Below are 21,742 nucleotides of genomic sequence, written 5' to 3' on the forward strand. Positions count from 1 at the left end.
TTGCAAAAGAATGCATATCATACCTTAAGTTTCGAAAGGTACTCCAAATGTATACAAATTTTTCTTTCCAATCCTAACTTTTGTTCAGTCAAGTCATGATTATGACATTTTCTTCAAATAGTTACCGAAATGGTTCATTCTGACTCGCCAACACACACCTTAATAACAATTAGGGATAAAAGGCATTTTAAGCTGGCAAGATCGTGTGTTCTACTTTTTACTGTACCGTTTAATTATTTCAATTAATAAATTTCATCCAACTTCGGACCATAAATGGAAAATATATTAAACAGTGCCAAAAACTTACAGGGGGAATTAGTGCACAACGTTCTTTTGCAGGTTGAAAAGCATTCGATCTCTTTGGATTAATCATACGGATTATGGAATTATTTCACGAGATTTATTAATCTTTGGAATGAAATGCGATCGAATGTTATTGTCAATTTGGATTTCTCGGTCCGGTGGTGTAAATTTTCTTTTGTTTAGATGTGTGTGTCAATCAACAGCCAGGTTTTTTCGTTATAATAAGGTGTCAGAAGACTGGGTTAGGTCAACGAAGGATTTACTTGTAGGTCAGATTAAGGGACAATTTTTATTATTACATCATTTTATAACAGATTGTATTCCAACTGGCCCTTACTGATCGATTTTTGCTTTACATACATTTTCAGTATTACTGTCAACACCATGCACTTGCAGTAGTTCAACATACATGCATGTATTTGTATTAAAGCACAAAATACAAGATATTCCGCTATAACATTAACATTACTTAGAATAATATACTAGTACGTGTATATGAAATACAAAATATATTATGTTATAAGCTTATTTTATTTAAATAAATAACAGAGTTCCTTTAGGAAAAATGAAAATGCATTGATTAAATAATTGCAAAAAAAAGCATTGAGTTCTCACTTTGATTCTTTTAATCGGATTTGAATGTTCGGGTTAAATACTTCTTCTGCAATATAATGATAAGGCTTCCAAAGTTGGCCCTCGCGGGCATGGTTGTACTGTAGGTGTACTCAGTCCAATTTTTGTCGGGGTTCAAGAAGACTATCTTCTGACTGATTGCATTTCCACTTTCACCGCCGACCAATAGCAATCCCCCTTTTCTATGAAGTGCGCCAAATCGTCGTCTGTTGAAGTACTTCATAGTGTGAACACATTTCGCTTCTCCTTGGTCAGACATTTCTAAAATTGAGCCATCAGTGCAAACAATGTAGATGTGCTTATCACAGACCACGGTTTTTGTTAATTTACATGGAGATGGAAGAAAAGATACAACAGAGCTTGTTGAAAGACGCGTGTCGAAACACTGGATGTGATTTGAATCCTTATCATCCATAAGTATTCCACCGTAGATATATATTTTCTCTTTAGATACGGCAGCCGACATAGAGCGCACTGCGTGTATCATGTCACCTGCTTTCCGCCAGGTTCGCGCGTTGATCAGATATTCCTCCACCGAAGAAAGAGTGCGCTTGCTTTCATCTTTGATTGTGTCGTCATATCCTCCGAGGACGAATATACTTTCGCAGACTGCGACCATAACATGTCTTCTTCTGCCCTGAACAGGCGATGTACACCTATACCAATCATTATTTTCTGCGCGGTACCGAAGCAGACAGTCGAGTTTCTGAGATCCTCCAGAAACGAATATATCATTACCATAGACGATAGACGCAAACTCCCGACCGAGCTGAATCGGTATGGGAGTGAGAAAGAACCACTTGGCTTGGAGAAAACTATACGCCAACATATCGACAACCTTTTCTCCTACCGCATTATATCCCCCAATGACGATGAGAACGTCCTCAACAGAGGCATACTTTCGGAAGGCCACTCGAGGAGAATTTAGGTCCCATCGTCTTGAAGGCAACATTTGATACTGGATTGCTTCTTTGACGATCTCTCTGCAACGCGAATTTTCGTTCACGATATCCAACGGTTCCACCTCATGAAGAAGATATTCAGAACCGAGCAGAGGAAGTCGGAGATATTCGAAAAGATGGATCGTGTCCTGTTTCCTCCCCTCCGGATCCGCCCCAAACCACCTAAATACAGAGTCGCAAACCAGCTCCTCGCTACTTATGTGCAAGTCATCGTGGGTTATTATTTCTATCAAATCATCTTTATCAAGACACTGAAAATCTTCAGAGCGACATATGTCTTGAAAATTGTACATAATTATCCCCCAGGCTTTCTCTGATAATTTGGGACATTCGTGAGATTTCGCTAACTTCCAAGCCCCAATACAGTTTTCGTTGTTAACGTTTTCTAGTAAAAACTGTTCGCATTTTGAGTGCAGTTGTTTGATTTGGAAAAGGGCACTTGCTTTCAGAAGCTCCTCTGCATTGGCTTTTGTTACAACTTTAGATCCTGCGTAAATAAATTTCACAATGCTCTCAAAGTTTTCTTTGGATACTCCATGTAAAGTCACTATTCCATCGATACTTTCTTTCATTCCTGACGAAAACATGGCGTCGAAATATGGAGACACGGCAGCGAGAAGCGTTCTATGACACCGGAAGGTCCTGTCGTCCACGATGACATCAACATCAGTGTGTCGGCTCTCTCTGTACATTTCTTCAAAAGCACCATGAATAAGCAAGGCAATGTCGCTTCTCCACGAGTCCTCCATTTTATTTTGATTTCCTGCAGAGAAAATAAAAGCAATCAACTGCCACTTCATATAAATATACCAGAATCAGAAATAATTACTACGGGTGCGTAGAAATTAATGTACATTTATTGTTCCAAGATGGATAATTTATTTGAATTGTTACCAATGACAACATTTGAAACATCATCTATGAATGTGTTATCTCTGATTGCCATCCTAAATATTTCAAATAGAATTGATTAATTGCGGGGCGGAAATGACAGGATCTGCAATGCTACACAAGGTCTTGCATGTTTATGTGTAGTAATGACACGATAATCAGCCGCAAATTGATAATCAATAGGATAAACATTGTCATCAGATTAGAGGTGATCCAAATTTCTCAAATTAGAAGTCGACAAACTTCATCCTAATCCAAATCTAGTTTCAATGGGATTGTATGTAGAGTATAATTGGAAACGGCAGGTGTGTGTCTGATTTGATTTTTCTAACGCTAAAGTCTATTGATATTGATATTTTTTTTTCAATGTTGTAGTTTTTGATTGACAAAATTTCAGAGAGGTTTTTCTTTTTAAAATGCCCATCCTTCTCGTTATTCCGGACTAAACAAATTTGTCCACGCATTCATAGTCTAATTAGCGCAGATATGACGTAATCCCGTGTCATATTGACATTGAATATTGACATTTAATCATTGAATACTCCCTCTGAAGCGCTTTCAAAATACTTTAAACACTTATTTTCATCTGCTTCATTAAGGCGGAATCAATATACTCGAGAAAGTGTAAAGGATGTACGGATAAATTTACTATATCTATGCACTTTTAGGAATAAATCTTAACGATTCCATACATTATAATTCATATTGCATTCCTTTTCAAAGAATTTTGATAAAAAATTATTAGAACTCTAAATATATACATAAGGTGGAATCTGGTGGACTGATTCTGGGCTTTAGAGCAAGTTTTTGTCCGTAACTCTCTTTTTCGTGCCCCCATAATCTACGAGTCGGGCAATATAGTTTTTGCTGTCCGTCCGACTTTTTTCTGTCTGTTTATGTATAAAGGCAAGGGTAGGTTTGGAAAAATCTTCAGCTGTCTGCAATTTTATGTTAACTTGAGCTGTTAAACAACTCGTATGTCTGCCTCGACTCCCAATGGATTTGAAGTAATTCGATGCTTTGAATTTTAAATGAACATCCTTAAATGTATTAAAAACACGTCAATACCATGTTCTCTCTGTTGTTAATAAAACATAAAATGTTTGACTAAAATTTAGCAATTCGACATAATCAAAGGTGAACTGGAAATCCTCAGGAACAGCTGTGGATGTTACAAATGATGAACATTATCTTTAAAAAATTATAATAACGCTGCTCATATTACTATATTGAAATAAATTTTAAATAAACAACAACAGAACAAGGATTCTGTAAATAACGGGCTTCAATATAATTTCAATAGAATTCTTGACATTAGATTGAAACCGAACTGATCAGAAAGTGTTTCGAATCAATATACAGCCAGCAGCCATTTAATCAGGTGATTCTCAAATAAGAATGCAACAAATACACTCGATATTGTTTATAGAATATTTAGCATCTTGGCGTGAAAACTGTTGAAGAGGAAGGTGGTATTTTAAAAAAATTACCAATAGCATGTTTTACTCACAACTGTTTAGCAGAAAGTTTCCTTGTTGTCTTCAGTTCCGAAAGAACGGGTTTCTGTTGTTCAATCCATCGAGGCCATCTCGATCAGCACCATGCTAAATATGGAATATTTACCCGAGTATTTAGTTGAAATGTGAAAATTACCCGTGATAACAGGCAGTGTATAGTTATATATAATATATACAGCGGAAAAGCGATCGATTCCTGCAACAAGTTCACGAAAATAATCAAAGAGGAATTTCCCAATGCATGTAGTTGTTTCAAACAATGGAAAAGCATCGATTTAAGTCGGATGTTAAAAAAATAGAACGAAAAACCAAGAGATGATTCATTTACGACCGAGAAAAAACAAATAACCGTCATATTCGAGTTCAAAAGACAAAAGCTTTTCCCCTAAACCATTGATCCATAATATTCCGTTCGATGTTTTGAGCAAAACGTCAATACGCTCCGCAGCCTAGTTTCAAAGATACTTGTTTGAATAAGATTAGTCGGAAAACAATTTCCTTTTTATCTATGTCAACGCAGGAGGGTTTAATCAAATATTAATAAAGTATTTTTGTATATTGAACTTTCAAATTAAAAACCGTGTTAACGAGATAACATCTATTGGGGGTATTTACAGAAAGGTTAAAATGCACGTTTATGGATAAAATTGTATGTTAATTTTTATTATAAAAAAAAAGATTTTTTATCAAGATATTAGGCAGCAAGTACGAGGGCCGTTCAAAAATTACGCGGACTGGGCTATTATTTACTCTTACAGACGTCATATAGTTATGAAATTTCACAGAAATATGTATCTTTAAGATTCCAATAAATTTCTGTATTTTAAAAATATTCTACGAAAATTATCGGTATGTTGATATCGCTGATGGAGAGGTACGGAGCACGGCAAAAAATTTAAAGCAAAAGTATGCGGAATCTAAAATTTAACTCATTAATTTTTCTATGATTCACGATATTTTTCGACACTTTTCTCAAATGTATCTTTAAATTGTTCTATTATTATGTATTTAGATTTCTGACGTGATATTTGTGGTATTTACAGAAATATAGTGATTTTTCTCCGATGCGATTCCCGTGAAAACGACTGTGAAAATGACGTCTCCTTGAATTGACGGCGCACCACACTTGTGTTAAATTATGTGTATTGCTCAAGATATCGCCAACATAGATCCAAAATATGCATAATAAAACATGTAGTAAACTAGGGTATTCATGACATTCGTCCACAAATAGCAAATTGAAATTTTAGACAGAGCTCTGTAAAAAAGGCTATACGGGAGGACGGGAAGAAGATTATCGACGAAAACTTTATCCGGACTGTAAAGAACGTGATTGAGAGTCACCAATATCACACTATATCTCATAAATACCTGCAGTTTTTGGTTTTAAAACAAAAAAGAATATTCTTGACTTGTTTAATAGATTTTAAGGTTGACAAGAAATGGTGTTTGGATATTGAGTAGATAAGGTCAATCAATTAATGTACAGGTACTCTTGGGAAAATGTTGAGAAAATGAAACCTTAATCATATATATTTTTATAATGCCTGTGACGTCGAAGATTTTGCTGCTCCGTGACTTAATGATATGTCCTGATAAATCACTCAAAATTGATACAAATTTACAACATTTTGATATGAAATTTTGAAGACCATAAGTAAAGATTCTTTTACATTATGTGTGACATTTTGCCCGATTATGTCGTCAAATATTTTTTCTGTGCAACAAGTCCGCTTAATTTTTGAACGGCCCTCGTATTGTATATGTATAATATGTTGACGGTGCGACCGTTAGAGCGAGCACAAACTCCTCTATTGTTAAAATTTAGATCGGGCTCGTCAAACCGCACGTGACATTTGGTGCGTCTAGACTCTGACGTCACATGACGTCGTATGTAAGTTACAAATTAGCCATTGGCCGTCATTCTCGCGAGAACGCAACTTTGCTAAGTGATGCATTGTGGGTCAAAATTACTGCAGCAAAAAATTCTAAAGAATGAATGTGCAGTAGTCCGAATTTTCTCTTCGCCCAGGCGTTGTCGCTAGAGCTCGCAGTTACGAGCGTCGCTTCGCGACGCTCCCTGCGCTCGCTTTAAGTGTAATCAAGGATAGATTTAAAAATCATTTCTGTAGTCTTTGTTCAGTGAAGTAAAATTTAATAATTCATACAGGCTACAAACATTGGATGCATCTTAGGGCTTATTTTTGGTTGGAATCATAACATTTTAATATGTATATTCTATATACACTTAATGAATATAGAATAATTGTTTACAGTTGCTATTAAATATTGTACCAATTAACATTTTTGTTAGCCATTGCTTTGAATCAGCTCCTAAATACTGTATGAAGCGTATATCCAAACTTGGAATAAATATTAATGAAGCCGGCTTGTCCCAGTTTCTTAACCTTTCGATTCCTTGTGACAATGACAATGACGTAGACTGTGCTAATTCATTGTGAATGGGATTTCACACTCTGATTCAATAGAATCTGTTTTAATCAATAATTCCCATTATTTTGTTAATTAGTAATAGAACCTCGCTGATCAACCTTCCCAAAATCAAACTACACAGGCACTTGACGTTACACATAATTTTCAATTTTGAAACAAAAAAGATTTAAATCCTTACCTAATATTAATCTTATGAGACATGGAGTTATATTTATAATATAAGAACAATATGTAGCGTCAAATATGTATTTTAACAGTTTGACACAGAAATACGAGGGAAATTATCGAATTTTTATACCCCCCGCAAACGAAGTTTGGGGGGTATATAGGAATCACCTTGTCCGTCTGTCTGTCTGTCCGTCTGTCCGTCTGTCCGTCTGTCTGTCTGTCCGTCTGTCCGTCTGTCTGTGCAATCGTGTCCGGTCCATATCTTTCTTACAGAGGGACATTAGAATCTACTACTCCACATTAAGATTGCTCATAACCTAAGGGTGTGTCATGACCTTGACCCAAAGTCATTTGGGGAAGTTCAAGGTCACTGGAAGAAAAATTTCATAATTCGTGTCCGGTCCATATCTTTCTTATGGATAAACTTGGTAGGTTCTCATTTCACACAAAGATTGCCCATGACCCAAGGGTGTGTTATGACCTTGACCCAAGGTCATTTGGGGAAGTTCAAGGTCACTGGGAGAAAAATTTCAAAATTCATGTTTGACACATATCTTTTATGGATAAGCTTGGTAGGTTCTCATTTCACACAAAGATTGCCCATGACCCAAGGGTGTGTCATGACCTTGACCCAAGGTCATTTGGGGAAGTTCAAGGTCACTGGAAGAAAAATTTCATAATTCGTGTCCGGTCTATATCTTTCTTATGGATAAACTTGGTAGGTTTTCATTTCACATAAAGATTGCCCATGACCCAAGGGTGTGTCATGACCTTGACCCAAGGTCATGTGGGGAAGTTCAAGGTCACTGGTAGAAAAATTTAATAATTCGTGTCCGGTCCATATCTTTCTTAAGGATAAACTTGGTAGGTTTTCATTTCATACAAAGATTACCCATGACCCAAGGGTGTGTCATGACCTTGACCCAAGGTCATGTGGGGAAGTTCAAGGTCACTGGTAGAAAAATTTAATAATTCGTGTCCGTTCCATATCTTTCTTATGGATAAACTTGGTAGGTTCTTATTTCACTCAAAGATTGCCCATGACCCAAGGGTGTGTCCTGACCTTGACCCAAGGTCATTTGGGGAAGTTCAAGGTCACTGGAAGAAAAATTTTATAATTCGTGTTTGATACATATCTTTATTATACAAAAACTTACTTCTGAAAAACCCAGCGGGGGGTATTTTGTCCCGATTGGACAGTTCTAGTTTAATATTGAAAGAGTTCATAAAAAAGAATAGGAAAATATACCCCGCGGATCACGTTTCCATTTAAAATTAAAGTTTTATAAACAAACTCGAAGCATGGTCGATGTCCATTTTACAATGTAGTAGTGTTATGTTTTTTAAAAAATACCAGTTTATCTCTTTTTGGCCTACAAAAGTGTTTAATTAATATGCTGAATTAATTTTTAAGGGATTTCTTCATCAGTAGTAATTTCAAATACATTTATGTGTATGCCCTCATTTTGAATATTAGTTCATCGTCAGCTCATATGCCTTGACTCATTACTTGCCCACAATATTTTTATTGATAGCGATTTATTTAAATTACATCACCATTACAAAACCTTTATACGAAGGTGTAAAATGTAAAAATTTAAAACAACAAACATATGATTTTAACAAGAATATATAAAGTTAATGACTGATAGATCTGTGAACTAAAGAGACAAAGAAATGATTTAAAAAAAAAACAGATGCACAAAATAATGATAATAAAATGGGAAACAGAATGAAAAGTGAAGACATAGTATAAAACCGATCAATGGGAAATTTTCTTTGTTTGTATGTTGTTTAACGTTCCTCTCGAGAATGTTATACTCATATATGGAGACGCCACCACTTGGCACTTGCCGATGGAGGGCAGGAAATTTTGACCTATACTCGGCACACAGGGCCATTGGGCAATGAGGAATCTTGTTCGTGCCAGCATCTAAATATACTGCGACATGGGACCTCGGTTAACAACCCTTCACTACGCTGCTCTAGAGCAGACGCTCTACTTCTGCGCCACGCAGGCAACTCAGTGAGAAATAAGCGGGATGTGAAAAAAAAATTGACAAACACTGGGACAAGGTCCAGTTGGCAATTTCACTAGTTGATAGTTTCACAGAAAGGTTGGTTGCCCCCCTTTCCCATCCTTCCCTAACGAAATAGCTAGGATTCGTTTCAAGTTTGGATAATTTATTTATTTTCATTTTTCTGGCTCCTCCCTGCGACTTTCCAAAATGATGTTATGTCAAACGAAGTAAACGTGTACGTGTCTATCAGTAATGACAATCAGTAAATCTCTAAAGAGTGATCACAGTTATGGGGAGTGAATTCTTGAGATAAAACGTAAACAAGCCCCAGATTAACCTACTTTCACTTTGCGACCACAATCATCTCAACTGTACAAGTTTAGATTTTGACCTCAGGTAATCATTGTTTTATTGCTATATTGAACAGATACATCCATATTATTTTGTAAATGAGAATGTCACTCTATTGTTTCCAAGATTTTCTAGGCTTAGTGCTCATGGCTTGCATAGACGGCTGTATCTGGGGGGAGAGACGTAATTAACGTCAACTGAGTGTTAAGATATTGTATTATGTTAATCCTCTGGCTTATTGGTAGTATAGAAAAAAAGAATGCATTGGGCGATTTATTATTATTTGAGAAAGAAAATTCGTTATGATTAAGAATAAATTTGCTCAAAATCACCGCGTATACCTCTTCATTTGTCTGCAGGTGCGCACAGCCAACACACATTTATATCAATTTTTTTCTCATTTCAGAGAAGAACAAGATGACATCGGCGGGTATAATTTGTATTATATAAAATATAAAAATCAACTATCCATCAATTTTTGAGAAAAATAATTTATCTTGCTCTAAACTGAATCAAATGCTGATTATTAATATTTCTGGGCTTTTTTAAAAAGCAGTTCCAGCTATTTTGACTACTGTTACAGTAATAGTTTTCAGGCAATTTTGTGTAAGTGTGAATGAATGATCATTTTCTATTATGTAGAGTATGTTTATGAGGATGGAAAGTTTGAGATAACTGACAAAATGAAGAAAGATTTCGACAATTATGGTTACATAATGGTCAGGTAAGTAAAAGAGAGAAAAATATTGCATCTAATAAATAAGATTTAGTAGATATCTGCAGGCATTTAAAGATGGAAATCCTCTATATTTCTCCCATCCAAGTGGTTTAATTTTTTTTAGATAGAAACTGCTTAGTTAGGGATAAAGTAAGTGCATCTTTCAATGAGAAATGTTCAATGTTGCAGTGATACATGTTAGCAGTGCAGTGATTTTGTGGAATCAATGAATCAATACTCTTGTATGTGAAGTTGATTATGCCTTCCTTGATAAATTTTATTTGCTTAAAAAATCATACAATTTTTTATACAGAAAACTTCTTGATAGTACTGAGCTACAAAAAGTGAAAGAAGTGCTTGAAGACAACAAAGAAATCACCAAGCATTCTTATGGAGTAGGTTTAAAATACACATCATTTCTACAAATTAAATTTTACAAGAAACAGGATCCATGTATTTCTTATTAACATTTAATTTGATTTTTTTGTTAATTCACAGATCTCTGATGGATCAGGAAGGGAATGCAAGATGGCGCTGTGGAGTCATCCAGGAAGTGATGTCACAGGAATGGTGGGGAGGTGTGAGAAAATAGTTAATACCAGTGAAAAGGTATTCTTATATCCAGAGTGCTTTGTAAAATGTTTTTACAGAAAGTTTATACCCTACAAACTTATAGGGAATACTTACATAATTATATGTAAAATATTGAATTGATAAAAACAGATCACCTGATGCCCTGAAATTTTCTAAAACACTATTACTGGGCATGGGCATGAAATATTTTAAAATTAATTTGATAATATATGTAATATCACTTTCAATTATCATGTAGTTACTTGGTGGAGAAGTGTATCACTATCATACTAAACTTATGATGAAAGAAGCAAAAACAGGAGGAAGTCACTTATGGCATCAGGACTATGGGTATACCTAATGTCTTTTGATAAAACCAATTCCGTATATCTGTGTAGGACAGAGTATATATTGCATTATGTTAAAAATGTTATTTCATACAGTAAAGCTTGTTTTATCCAGACACCATTGGTTCTGAGGATAACATTTTAAACATTTGAATGAAAGTAACATTTTCATATAAGCAAGGTTTCAGGATACACACCATCTGAATTAGAAGGTTTTACTGTATGTTGATCTTTTGTTACTCAGGTACTGGTACAAGAATGGTTGTCTGTTTCCAGACTTGTTAACTGTGTTCATTGCAATAGACAAGTGCAACAAAGCAAATGGATGCTTACAGGTATATTTATAATGCAAATCTCTTTTTACAGTGGAAAACTCAAGAAAAATAACTTTCAGAAAAAATTTAGATGGTAGGTTTAACTCTTTCCAGATCCTGCAAGGTTCTCACAAATGTGGAAGAATTGAACATTTGATGGTGGCTGGTCAAACTGGGGCAGATGTAGAGAGAGTGAAAGAAATTGAAAAAGTGTGCCCAATGGAGTATGTAGAAATGGAACCAGGTGTGTTATTTTACAATATTATACTTTCATGTAAATTAGGTGAATCTGATTAGTCAAGAAACATTTGTTAAAAAACACTATTACCCGCTAAATAATGAAGCCACGCCCTCCAGTGTAGCAACAGTCAACATTGCTTGACGACGGGTGATATTCCAAAAAATAGTGACTGCGCAGAATTTATGTGTGCATGGTTCACAGTTATATGTATTTGTATAAAACATTCAGTATAATATAATAAATGATGCCTCGATTGACAATGGTTTTCTTGGGGTGAATATTTTCAATGTTACACTCAACTACATGCAATATTTATATAATCACAAATCACTTGTACATGTATTATATTAGCTATATTGGTATAAAATTTGTCAGAGTACTCATACTTTGACAAAAAATAAAAGTTTAGAACAAAATTTTAAATATTGAGTTGCCCGTCATTTTTTTTTTAAATATATAGAGAACAATTGTGCAAATTTGCCTCAGAAATTTTGAAGTATATCCTTCAATACTACTGAGAAATTCCTACTGAGTTTAATATACCGGTAATGAGAGAAATTCCATCAATTAAGCTTTTCGCCATTATGTTATGTTGTGTTATATCACGAATCATTTAGGAACGATTTATCTAAAATGTAGATTTTGTGTACGAACTGTTTTGCCTCTGTGTATTGAATTTATTCACTGTTTCACACGTTGTATTTGTAACCAGCTAGATAAAGGTTTTGATTTGTTTGTACGGCCTTTGGTGTTTTCCATATTGGCGTGGTGGCAGCGGTATACGTTATTCCACATCCCGAAGAGCGGACAACAATTTTAATTCATGCGAATGTGAGTAAACACAATTGCCAAAGCGAAAGTGCATACAAACAACTCAGTTATACCCGAACTGTGCATATCAGAAACCTCAAACGTCACATAACTCATCTGAAACTATTGACATGGCTACAACACCACTGTCGTGATCCCGTGCCGGATTGGACAAAACAAGATGGCGGCGGGAACAAATCGAAAAAGGTAGGTACCTGAGATTTCGGTAAATATCCCCCGTTAACCGTCAGATATGCTTGATTCGAAGACACTGTCGAATTCCTAGTAAAATGTTTAATAGTGTGTTTAATTGCTACTTTTCCTATTATCTCTTAAACTTAAACATTTAACGACTGAAGACTGCAGAATTTCTCCGATTGAGTTTGAAGCGGCATGGAGTTGATTATTTCTTCGATTTTGACAGTTTTATGCATCCAGCAGCAGGAGTGTGGCTAACAAATGATAATTTGGAGTAATGCTGACCCGTTGTTATATGTTTATTTGTTATAACCCATTCTATTACAAAAATATTTCGATTTAAAAATGTTGACAAGTGCTGGATTGGAATCGGTTGATTTTAATGGAAATTGTGCCGGATTAGACTGCATTTTTGGTGCCGGATTGGATGATGTTCATGATAGTCATTTATGTAATAACTTCTTTTCTCTTCAATTTTTAAGATATGGATGCATCGTTTAATAAAATATACGAGAAGGAGGAATTTAAATAATATAGCTTATCTCACCGAAGTAAGATTGTTATCAGTTACAGTATGGTCACCCCCCCCCCCCCCCCCCCCCCCCCCCCCGATTAAAAATCTTTTTTTTTCTCCTGTTTCATTTTATCTCAAATTTCATTGTACCCATATTTCTTTTACAGAGACCACTGTTTTGGTAAACCCCAAAGAGCTCGTGGGGCCAGAAAAAAGGAAAGGAGGAACCGTTAGTAAGCCAGAGGAATCGTCCGCAAAGCCCTGAACTTAAGCATACGAGAATTTCACCATGCACAAGAGGCGAAATTCGAAATTGCATTATGTTACATAGTAGGGCTTTTCCCTCAGAGGTCAGAAAAACAGCCTCGAATGTATCATCATCAAGGGGTGTTAAAAATTTATACATTTCCTGTTTATTTGAATATAGGATTGAAGGGTTTAGAAGTCCCTTCTCTTGTATATTTTAGGTAATATCATTGCAGTCAATAAAGTTAAACTTCATACTCCACAGATAAGAGGTCTTCCAACATTTATTTCAAAGTTTGTGAAAAGGGGGGTTGTCATGGAGTCTATGTAGTACATGTACATTCGAGGTTATTTTTAGAGTTTGCCATTGGCGAAATTCGATCCTACTTAACAGAGTACCTACGTACGCTAGTACAAAAGAGTACTTTAGGGTACGCTAGTAAAATTTTATAATTTAATGCAAATAAACTGCTTTTTGTATGTTTTTTTCTAAATTGGTTTAACATAATAAATATATCATTGGTCGATACAATGACCTTGTCAGCAAATACAATTTATCATTGAGTCAAATGCTGACTGACGTTTTTCATACCAATTGTTAGTCCATTATTTATACACTGATTGACGACGGATTTTTTCCGTTAATTCCTGATCATGACAACGAGCACACGGCGGGTGTGACCGGTCGGCAGGGGATGCTCACTCCTCCATGGCACCTGATCCCACCTCTGATGTTTCGGAGGTCCGTGTTTGCCCTGCTCTTATTTTGTATATTGTTTAATGGACTTTGAGATTGAATACTGTTCGTTATCTCCATATCCTTCCTTAAATAAAATGTGTATGTGTTCTTTATTTTCGAAGTTACATGTGTAGGCCTATTTTAATTTTTTGATTTCAGATAACAGTTTAACGCTTGATACCGATATCGATGTAATTTAGCTTCAAATGTTTCGTTGTTAATGTGTAAAATATTACATTTTAAGTAATGCAATTAATTTAATTTTTGATGAATTAAAATTAAGTTGAAATTAATAAGTCTGAAACAACATTACTTAATATGCTATAGTAAATGTTCATTGATGGGCTGGATGGCCCCCAACTTTTTGTGATATAAGGTAAATGTAGTATTAAAAAATGTTACTGAAAGAAGTTGGCTTTGAAATTGAAATTTCTCTGGCTGCCCCCCCCTTTAAAACGATGCTACGTGGATGTACTTTACAAAACCATGAACATGATCGGGTAGAATATTAGAATTTCACATTTGGTTGTATTTCAGAAGACGACATCAAAATGTTTTTTCTGTTATACGGCAAATTAAATGAACTTACCGTAAAATTGTTTACAATAAATTTTGGTAAAATAGTAACTTGCTAGAAAAAATTGTCAATGAAGACAAAGGGGCATTCCTTAATCTACGACGGGGAAGAGATATTCAAAAAAGACGAAGTAAATTTCGGACATTTTTTGTTAAAATTTAATAAAATAACAGTCATGAACATTTTTTGTGTCTAACGATAACAAACAAAAAAGTAAAATGCGTGCAAGAAAAATAATATAAAAAAATCTTTGAAACAATATGAATGAGAGAAATCAGTACAATTGTTTTGAATTTGAAATTTTCACAGATATACATTTGCACGGTCTATCTGGGCCTAAGATCCTAAAAATATTTTGGTCAGTGTCTGTTCCTCGGACTTTCTGAATTTCTCTATGCCTGTTCTTGATGTACATGTACTGTCGTAGGTTGTACTTCCACCTGTAGCATCTGTCTTAGATAATGCATCGATACCTCTCTGCTGCTTCATGGTCAATTCTTATGTGCTTGTCAGGTGTCACTCTCTACAAAACTCCTGAGTGCAGATGCTTAGATAAGCTTTATTAAATTCCTCCTGGTATTTCATTGAACTATGCATCCATAGCTTAAAAATAAAAGAGAAAAAAGTTATTACATAAATGACTATCATGAACATCATCCAATCCGGCACCAAAAATGCAGTCTAATCCGGCACAATTTCCATTAAAATCAACCGATTCCAATCCAGCACTTGTCAACATTTTTAAATCGAAATATTTTTGTAATAGAATGGGTTATAACAAATAAACATATAACAACGGGTCAGCATTACTCCAAATTATCATTTGTTAGCCACACTCCTGCTGCTGGATGCATTAAACTGTCAAAATCGAAGAAATAATCAACTCCATGCCGCTTCAAACTCAATCGGAGAAATTCTGCAGTCTTCAGTCGTTAAATGTTTAAGTTTAAGAGATAATAGGAAAAGTAGCAATTAAACACACTATTAAACATTTTACTAGGAATTCGACAGTGTCTTCGAATCAAGCATATCTGACGGTTATCGGGGGATATTTACCGAAATCTCAGGTACCTACCTTTTTCGATTTGTTCTCGCCGCCATCTTGTTTTGTCCAATCCGTCACGGGATCACGACAGTGAACACGTGCACCGAAACAGTGGCCATTAACAAAGAATGAAACTATTACTTCGTTCGAAGCTTGGCGCCAAAATCTCCAATATACACTTTCACTAGATACGAATTTTGCACCGTTCCTAGTCAATGGGTTCACTTGGCTTAAAAAGACACCCGGAACTCCCCTAAGAGGATTTGAAGATGACGATGAAAACGTGGCTGAGAATGCCAGACGCACAGCAGCACAGAAAGTTACTCACCTTGAACTGATGCTGGGTCAGATAGCTAACTTTTGTCCTGTGGTATCCAGAAACACTATTGTGAAAAACTCCACTTCTGTCAATGCAATATGGCAATCAATCAGACAACATTATGGATTCCAATCAACCGGAAGTCACTTTTTGGACTTTGACAACATTCATTTGGAGGCAGGGGAGAGACCAGAGGATCTATATCAACGCCTTATGAGTTTTATAGAAGACAATCTACTTACTCCTAATGGAAACATCAGCCACCATGGTGACATACCGGAAGCAGATGAGGAACTTTCTCCAACACTTGAGAATCTTGTAATACTCACCTGGTTGAGACTTATACATAAGGACCTCCCTGCATTAGTCAAGCAACGATATGGCACAGAACTACGTTCCAAAACTTTGGCTTCCATTAAACCAGAAATTTCACAAGCTCTTGATACCTTACTCGATGAAATTCATGCATCTCATGACTCCAAAGTTCTACGCACTGCCTTTATCAAACAGACAAAAACCTCAAATAAGAAGTCCCTCACTCCAACAGTAAAACGAGAGTGTCCTTTATGTAAACAGGCAGGACGGGTCAGATTTGACCACTTTCTCAGTACATGCAAATTTCTGCCGGAAGGAGATAAACGGTTTATGACCAAGTCAAGACGACTGGTAGAAGCAGAGGACTCCGACAATGAAGAGCCCCCAGATGACATTCACGAGCATCTCATATTCGACGACGGTGATCAGTCATTTACACCCTCAACCCGCCGCGTTAGCACTACAAAATCAGCTCAAATCAAAGTATTTTATGAGCATCATCCTGTGTATTTAACTATTGACTCTGGTGCAGAAATAAGCATGATAAAGACAGCATTTGCAGAGTTTATTGGAGCCCCTATTAAAAGGACATCACAAAACGCTCTCCAAGCTGATGGTTTGACACCACTCGACAGTGTTGGGGAAGTACACTTAACCCTATCTCGCGACAGTGAAATACTTCACCTTGATGCCCTAGTCGTCAACGAATTAGATGTTGACATTTTGGCAGGGATGCCATTCATGAAGTGCAATGACATTGGCATACGCCCCTCCAAAAACCAAGTGACCATTAGGGATTCTACTGTTATTCATTACCTACCTGAGGACGGTCCTACAACTCCCCGTCATGTACGCCGTGCTCAAGCCTTCATTCTTAGGGCAGAACCAAAAACAACAGTTGTTTGGCCTGGAACATACCTAGAACTCAAGATTCCTGATGCTCTACACCCCGAATCCACTCTGTCAATGGAACCACGAGTACGTCATAACACACTCTTGAACTGGCCTAAACCAACTCTAGTCGAAGCTGTAGGGGGTAGAATTCGACTCTTGAATGACACTAATGAACCCCACTTAATCCTCAAAAACGACCACTTGTGCCAACTTCACCATACTTCTACAGAGTTCATAGATTTGGATGAGCGTACAAACTACATGTCTACAACAGATCCCATACCCATCACCTCCAGATCATCAGGATCATCAAATTTCAATTCTGATACTGTCAGTGTAGATCCGGACAATATTCTGACAACAACTGATCGCCATAAATTTAACAAGCTACTTCAGAATTATGACTCTATATTTGATCCTATGTTCAAAGGGTACAATGGAGCAGCTGGCAAATTTGAGTGTCATATCAACATGGGACCTGTCCAACCCCCACAACGAAAAGGAAGGCTGCCACAATATTCCAGAGACAAATTACAAGAATTGCAACAAAAGTGCGATGAACTCGAATCCTTGGGTGTACTTAGAAAACCTGAAGATGTGAATATAACTGTTGAATACCTTAACCCCTCCTTCCTTGTCAAAAAACCTAACGGAGGCTACAGACTTGTCACAGCCTTTGAAGATGTGGGACGCTACAGTAAGCCACAGCCGTCGCTCATGCCAGATGTCGATTCAACACTTCGCACTATTGGTCGATGGAAATACATTATTGTCTCTGACTTGACAAGTGCATTCTACCAGATCCCCCTTTCAAGACCATCCTTAAAATACTGCGGAATTGTAACACCCTATCGAGGGATACGTGTGTATACCAGATGCGCAATGGGCATGCCTGGATCTGAAACAGCTCTGGAAGAACTCATGTGCAGAGTACTTGGTGACAGTTTACAAGAGGGCTGCGTAGCAAAACTAGCAGATGACCTATATTGTGGAGGACAAACAGTGGAAGAATTACTTCATAATTGGGAATGTGTACTCAAGTCCCTTGCACAAAGTGGACTTCATTTGTCTCCAACAAAAACCATAGTATGCCCTCGCTCAACCACAATACTTGGATGGAACTGGACAGAAGGAAAGATCTCTGCCAGCAAACACAAGGTGTCCACTTTATCTTCATGTAGTGTTCCTGAAACTGTAAATGCCCTTAGATCTTTTCTCGGAGCGTACAAAGTTCTCGGTCGGGTGATCCCAAATTGTTCAGACATTCTTACTCCACTGGAAAACTCAATAGGAGGAATGCAGTCAAAAGACAAAGTGCCGTGGACTGATGAATTGCGGGAACATTTTACCAATGCTCAGGAAAAACTGTCCTCAAACAAGACCATTATCTTACCTATACCATCTGATGAACTGTGGGTTGTTACTGATGGCTCAGTGAGTAAGAGAGGACTAGGCGCCACTATGTATGCTATGCGCGATGGAAAATTGAATCTTGCTGGATTCTTTAGTGCAAAATTGAGAAAGCATCAGGTAACATGGCTTCCTTGTGAGATTGAAGCACTGTGTATTGCTGCGGCTATTAAACACTTCAGTCCCTTTATAATCCAATCAACAAAACAGACTCATGTACTCACCGATAGCAAACCATGTGTTGAAGCCTTTGAAAAACTTCGCCGGGGCGAGTTCTCGTCAAGTCCAAGAGTCACGTCTTTTCTGTCTGTAGCTAGTCGCTACCGCACTTCCATCCAACACCTTGCTGGGTCAGCAAATGTCCCCTCAGATTTTGCAAGTCGCAATGCTCCAGAGTGTTCTGAACCTAGGTGCCAGATCTGCAGTTTCATTGCTCAAACAGAAGACTCTGTTGTGCGGTCTGTTTGCTTACAAGATGTACTTGACAGCAAAGTCAACCTACCTTTCACAACATGCTCAGCTTGGCTCTCCATTCAGTCAGAGTGTGCTGATCTGCGAAGAACCCATGCACACCTTAAACAAGGAACCCGTCCATCTAGAAAACTAACCAACATTAGAGATGTCAAACGATACCTTAGTGTTGCCAGCATCGCAAGAGATGGCCTTTTAGTTGTACGTCGTCCTAACCCATTTCAACCTACTACAGAATTGATCATTGTGCCAAGAACTGTGTTAGAGGGATTACTGACTGCACTACATGTCACACTTGATCACCCTACCCGTAATCAGATGAATCTTGTCATGAAACGACATTTTTATGCCCTTGACCTGGCAAAGGCCATTGAAAACGTCTGTGAGTCATGCCATGTTTGTGCCTCCCTGAAAAAGTTTCCTGATCAACTTGTTCCTCAGTCCTCTGAAGAACCAACTGAAGCACTCGTCATAAAGTTCGCTGCTGATGTTCTTAAGCGTAACCGTCAACTCATCCTTCTATTGAGAGAATGCGTGACATCATACACTGTTGCATGCCTTATCAATGATGAGAAACGAGATACATTACGGGAAGCTATTCTCCGTCTTGCCCTTGAGTTACGCCCTTTAGATGGTCCTCCGGCTGTTATTCGAGTAGATCCTGCTCCTGGATTCGTGGCCCTTCAGGATGATGATACTTTAATGAAATACCGCATCTCTATAGAAATAGGTAGAGTTAAAAATCAGAACAAAAACCCTGTAGCTGAAAAGGCCATAGAAGAGTTGGAGGAAGAAATACTACGACAGGAGCCAGGAGGAGGCCCTGTGACCGAACTTAAGCTGACAATAGCAGTCGCCAGACTAAACTCACGGATCAGATTCACCGGACTGTCAGCACGTGAATTGTGGACTCAGCGAAGTCAGTACACCAACGAACAAATTCCTGTTTGTGATCTTCATACCATTACATCCAAACAAACCCTTCGAGAAAACAACCACCCTTCCAGCGCTCTATCCAAATGGAAAAGCAACAAGACCCAACATCACCTGTCACTTCAAGTTGGAGATCTAGTCTACCTTTATTGTGATCGTGACAAGTCTAAAGCTCGGAGCCGCTACATAATTACAGCAATTGACGGAGAATGGTGTTATATAAAAAAATTCTCTGGACGCCAAATGCGTGCTAGTTCTTACAAAGTTAAACTTGTGGAATGTTATCGTGTACCATGTGAGATATCTCAGTCCAAATCACCTATTCAGTCTGAGTTTGATGATTCCGAAGAACCTGAAGATTCCCAGGACAGCACCCATGAAAACCATGACATAACAAAAGTATTGCAGGAACCGTCAAAAGATTCCATTGAAATACCGCCGCTTTTATCTATACCACCCAGCAATGTTATTGACCCAACTGAATGTCACCCTACAGATACGATTCCTGCTCCTGAAGACTTCACTGAGGATGTCACACCTCAACAATCAGAATCACCATCTCAACGACCTGTTCGTGACCGTCGTCCGCCCAAATACCTGCAAGACTACGTCGTATCATGAATGAATTGCTGTTTATGTGACTTATTAGTTTAAGTTCAAATCGAATATTTGTCATTTATAGTACTTGTAATAGTGTTAATTTCTTTGCAGTTTTTATACTTAAAGGAAGCAAAAGGAAGTTGCGCCATTATGTTATGTTGTGTTATATCACGAATCATTTAGGAACGATTTATCTAAAATGTAGATTTTGTGTACGAACTGTTTTGCCTCTGTGTATTGAATTTATTCACTGTTTCACACGTTGTATTTGTAACCAGCTAGATAAAGGTTTTGATTTGTTTGTACGGCCTTTGGTGTTTTCCATATTGGCGTTTGATAATTTTTGTCAAAATTTTGTAGGTGATGCACTGTTTTTTCACAGTAATTTGTTACATACCAGTGGCCCCAATAACAGCGAGTTGAGAAGATGGGCATTTCTTGTGGCGTACAATACCAAGGCCAATAACCCTGTCATTCCCCATCATCATCCACAGTACACTCCCCTGGAAAAGGTAATGTCAGGCAAATTTCAAAATGCTTGAAAAAAAAAATTTTTCTAAGATCATGTACATGTTATATTTATTTTGGAAGTTTAAGATGGCATTGAAAACAATTTTAACTTAAGGACATAAAGCTTAAAGTTTATGAATTCTGTCTTCAAAATTCTGAAACATGCATTAATTCTGTTAATTTTTATGAAGGTGTCAAATTCTGCTATAAGAGATTGCACCAACCTGACAGACATGACTGGAAAGGAATTTTTGAACCCATCTGTAGATAAAACTGTCAAACTAGATAAAAAGGCTGGATGAATCGAAATTCACCTCTACGAAACAGACTGAAATCTTATCATTTGAATCATTACATATGCTTGAATACATATGCATTATTTGTTCTTTGATACATGTATAATAAATGTAAGCTTTATACATTGTTCATATTCCATAGTGGCAATGCAATTTTTTGTTAATTTTACTCACCTACATTCATGTACTACAATCTTTCATAATACAAAAAGGAACATTTTCCGTTAGTACTTACCAAAGCATGATTTGTTATGTATACAGTTCATATTGAAATACCATACCTGGAGAGAAACCTTCCCAACTGATAAATGTGCCATACATCTTTATATATATTGAAAAAATGTTTGTTCTTTCAACTGTGTCAGCAATGTT

General features: G+C 36.9%; 2 protein-coding genes across 2 annotated transcripts in view; one reads left to right on the forward strand and one right to left on the reverse strand.

Annotated features, from left to right (window-relative positions):
* Positions 1 to 815: 815 nt before the first annotated feature.
* LOC134279004 (kelch-like protein 24) lies at positions 816 to 4,592 on the reverse strand. The gene is made up of 2 exons (XM_062761314.1): positions 4,300 to 4,592; positions 816 to 2,661 (listed from the first exon to the last, which is right to left on the reverse strand). The coding sequence occupies exon 2, from the start codon at positions 2,645 to 2,647 to the stop codon at positions 929 to 931; it is 1,719 nt and encodes a 572-aa protein (XP_062617298.1). The 5' UTR covers positions 2,648 to 2,661; positions 4,300 to 4,592; the 3' UTR covers positions 816 to 928.
* Positions 4,593 to 9,327: 4,735 nt separating this feature from the next.
* The window catches only part of LOC134279014 (L-proline trans-4-hydroxylase-like), a 12,687-nt gene continuing 272 nt past the window's right edge, over positions 9,328 to 21,742 (forward strand). Inside the window, exons 1-10 of the mRNA XM_062761327.1 lie at positions 9,328 to 9,345; positions 9,707 to 9,730; positions 9,943 to 10,024; positions 10,332 to 10,413; positions 10,517 to 10,627; positions 10,851 to 10,942; positions 11,183 to 11,273; positions 11,367 to 11,496; positions 20,925 to 21,076; positions 21,266 to 21,742. The exon at positions 21,266 to 21,742 is cut by the window's right edge and continues 272 nt beyond it. Coding sequence (XP_062617311.1) covers positions 9,718 to 9,730; positions 9,943 to 10,024; positions 10,332 to 10,413; positions 10,517 to 10,627; positions 10,851 to 10,942; positions 11,183 to 11,273; positions 11,367 to 11,496; positions 20,925 to 21,076; positions 21,266 to 21,376 — 864 coding nt within the window. The 5' untranslated portion in view covers positions 9,328 to 9,345; positions 9,707 to 9,717 and the 3' untranslated portion in view covers positions 21,377 to 21,742. The remainder of the gene's footprint in view (positions 9,346 to 9,706; positions 9,731 to 9,942; positions 10,025 to 10,331; positions 10,414 to 10,516; positions 10,628 to 10,850; positions 10,943 to 11,182; positions 11,274 to 11,366; positions 11,497 to 20,924; positions 21,077 to 21,265) is intronic.

Source organism: Saccostrea cucullata, unplaced genomic scaffold (assembly GCF_032062105.1).
Source record: "Saccostrea cucullata isolate Sc308-1 unplaced genomic scaffold, CSIRO_AGI_Scuc_v1 ctg667, whole genome shotgun sequence".
NCBI lineage: Eukaryota > Metazoa > Mollusca > Bivalvia > Ostreida > Ostreidae > Saccostrea > Saccostrea cuccullata.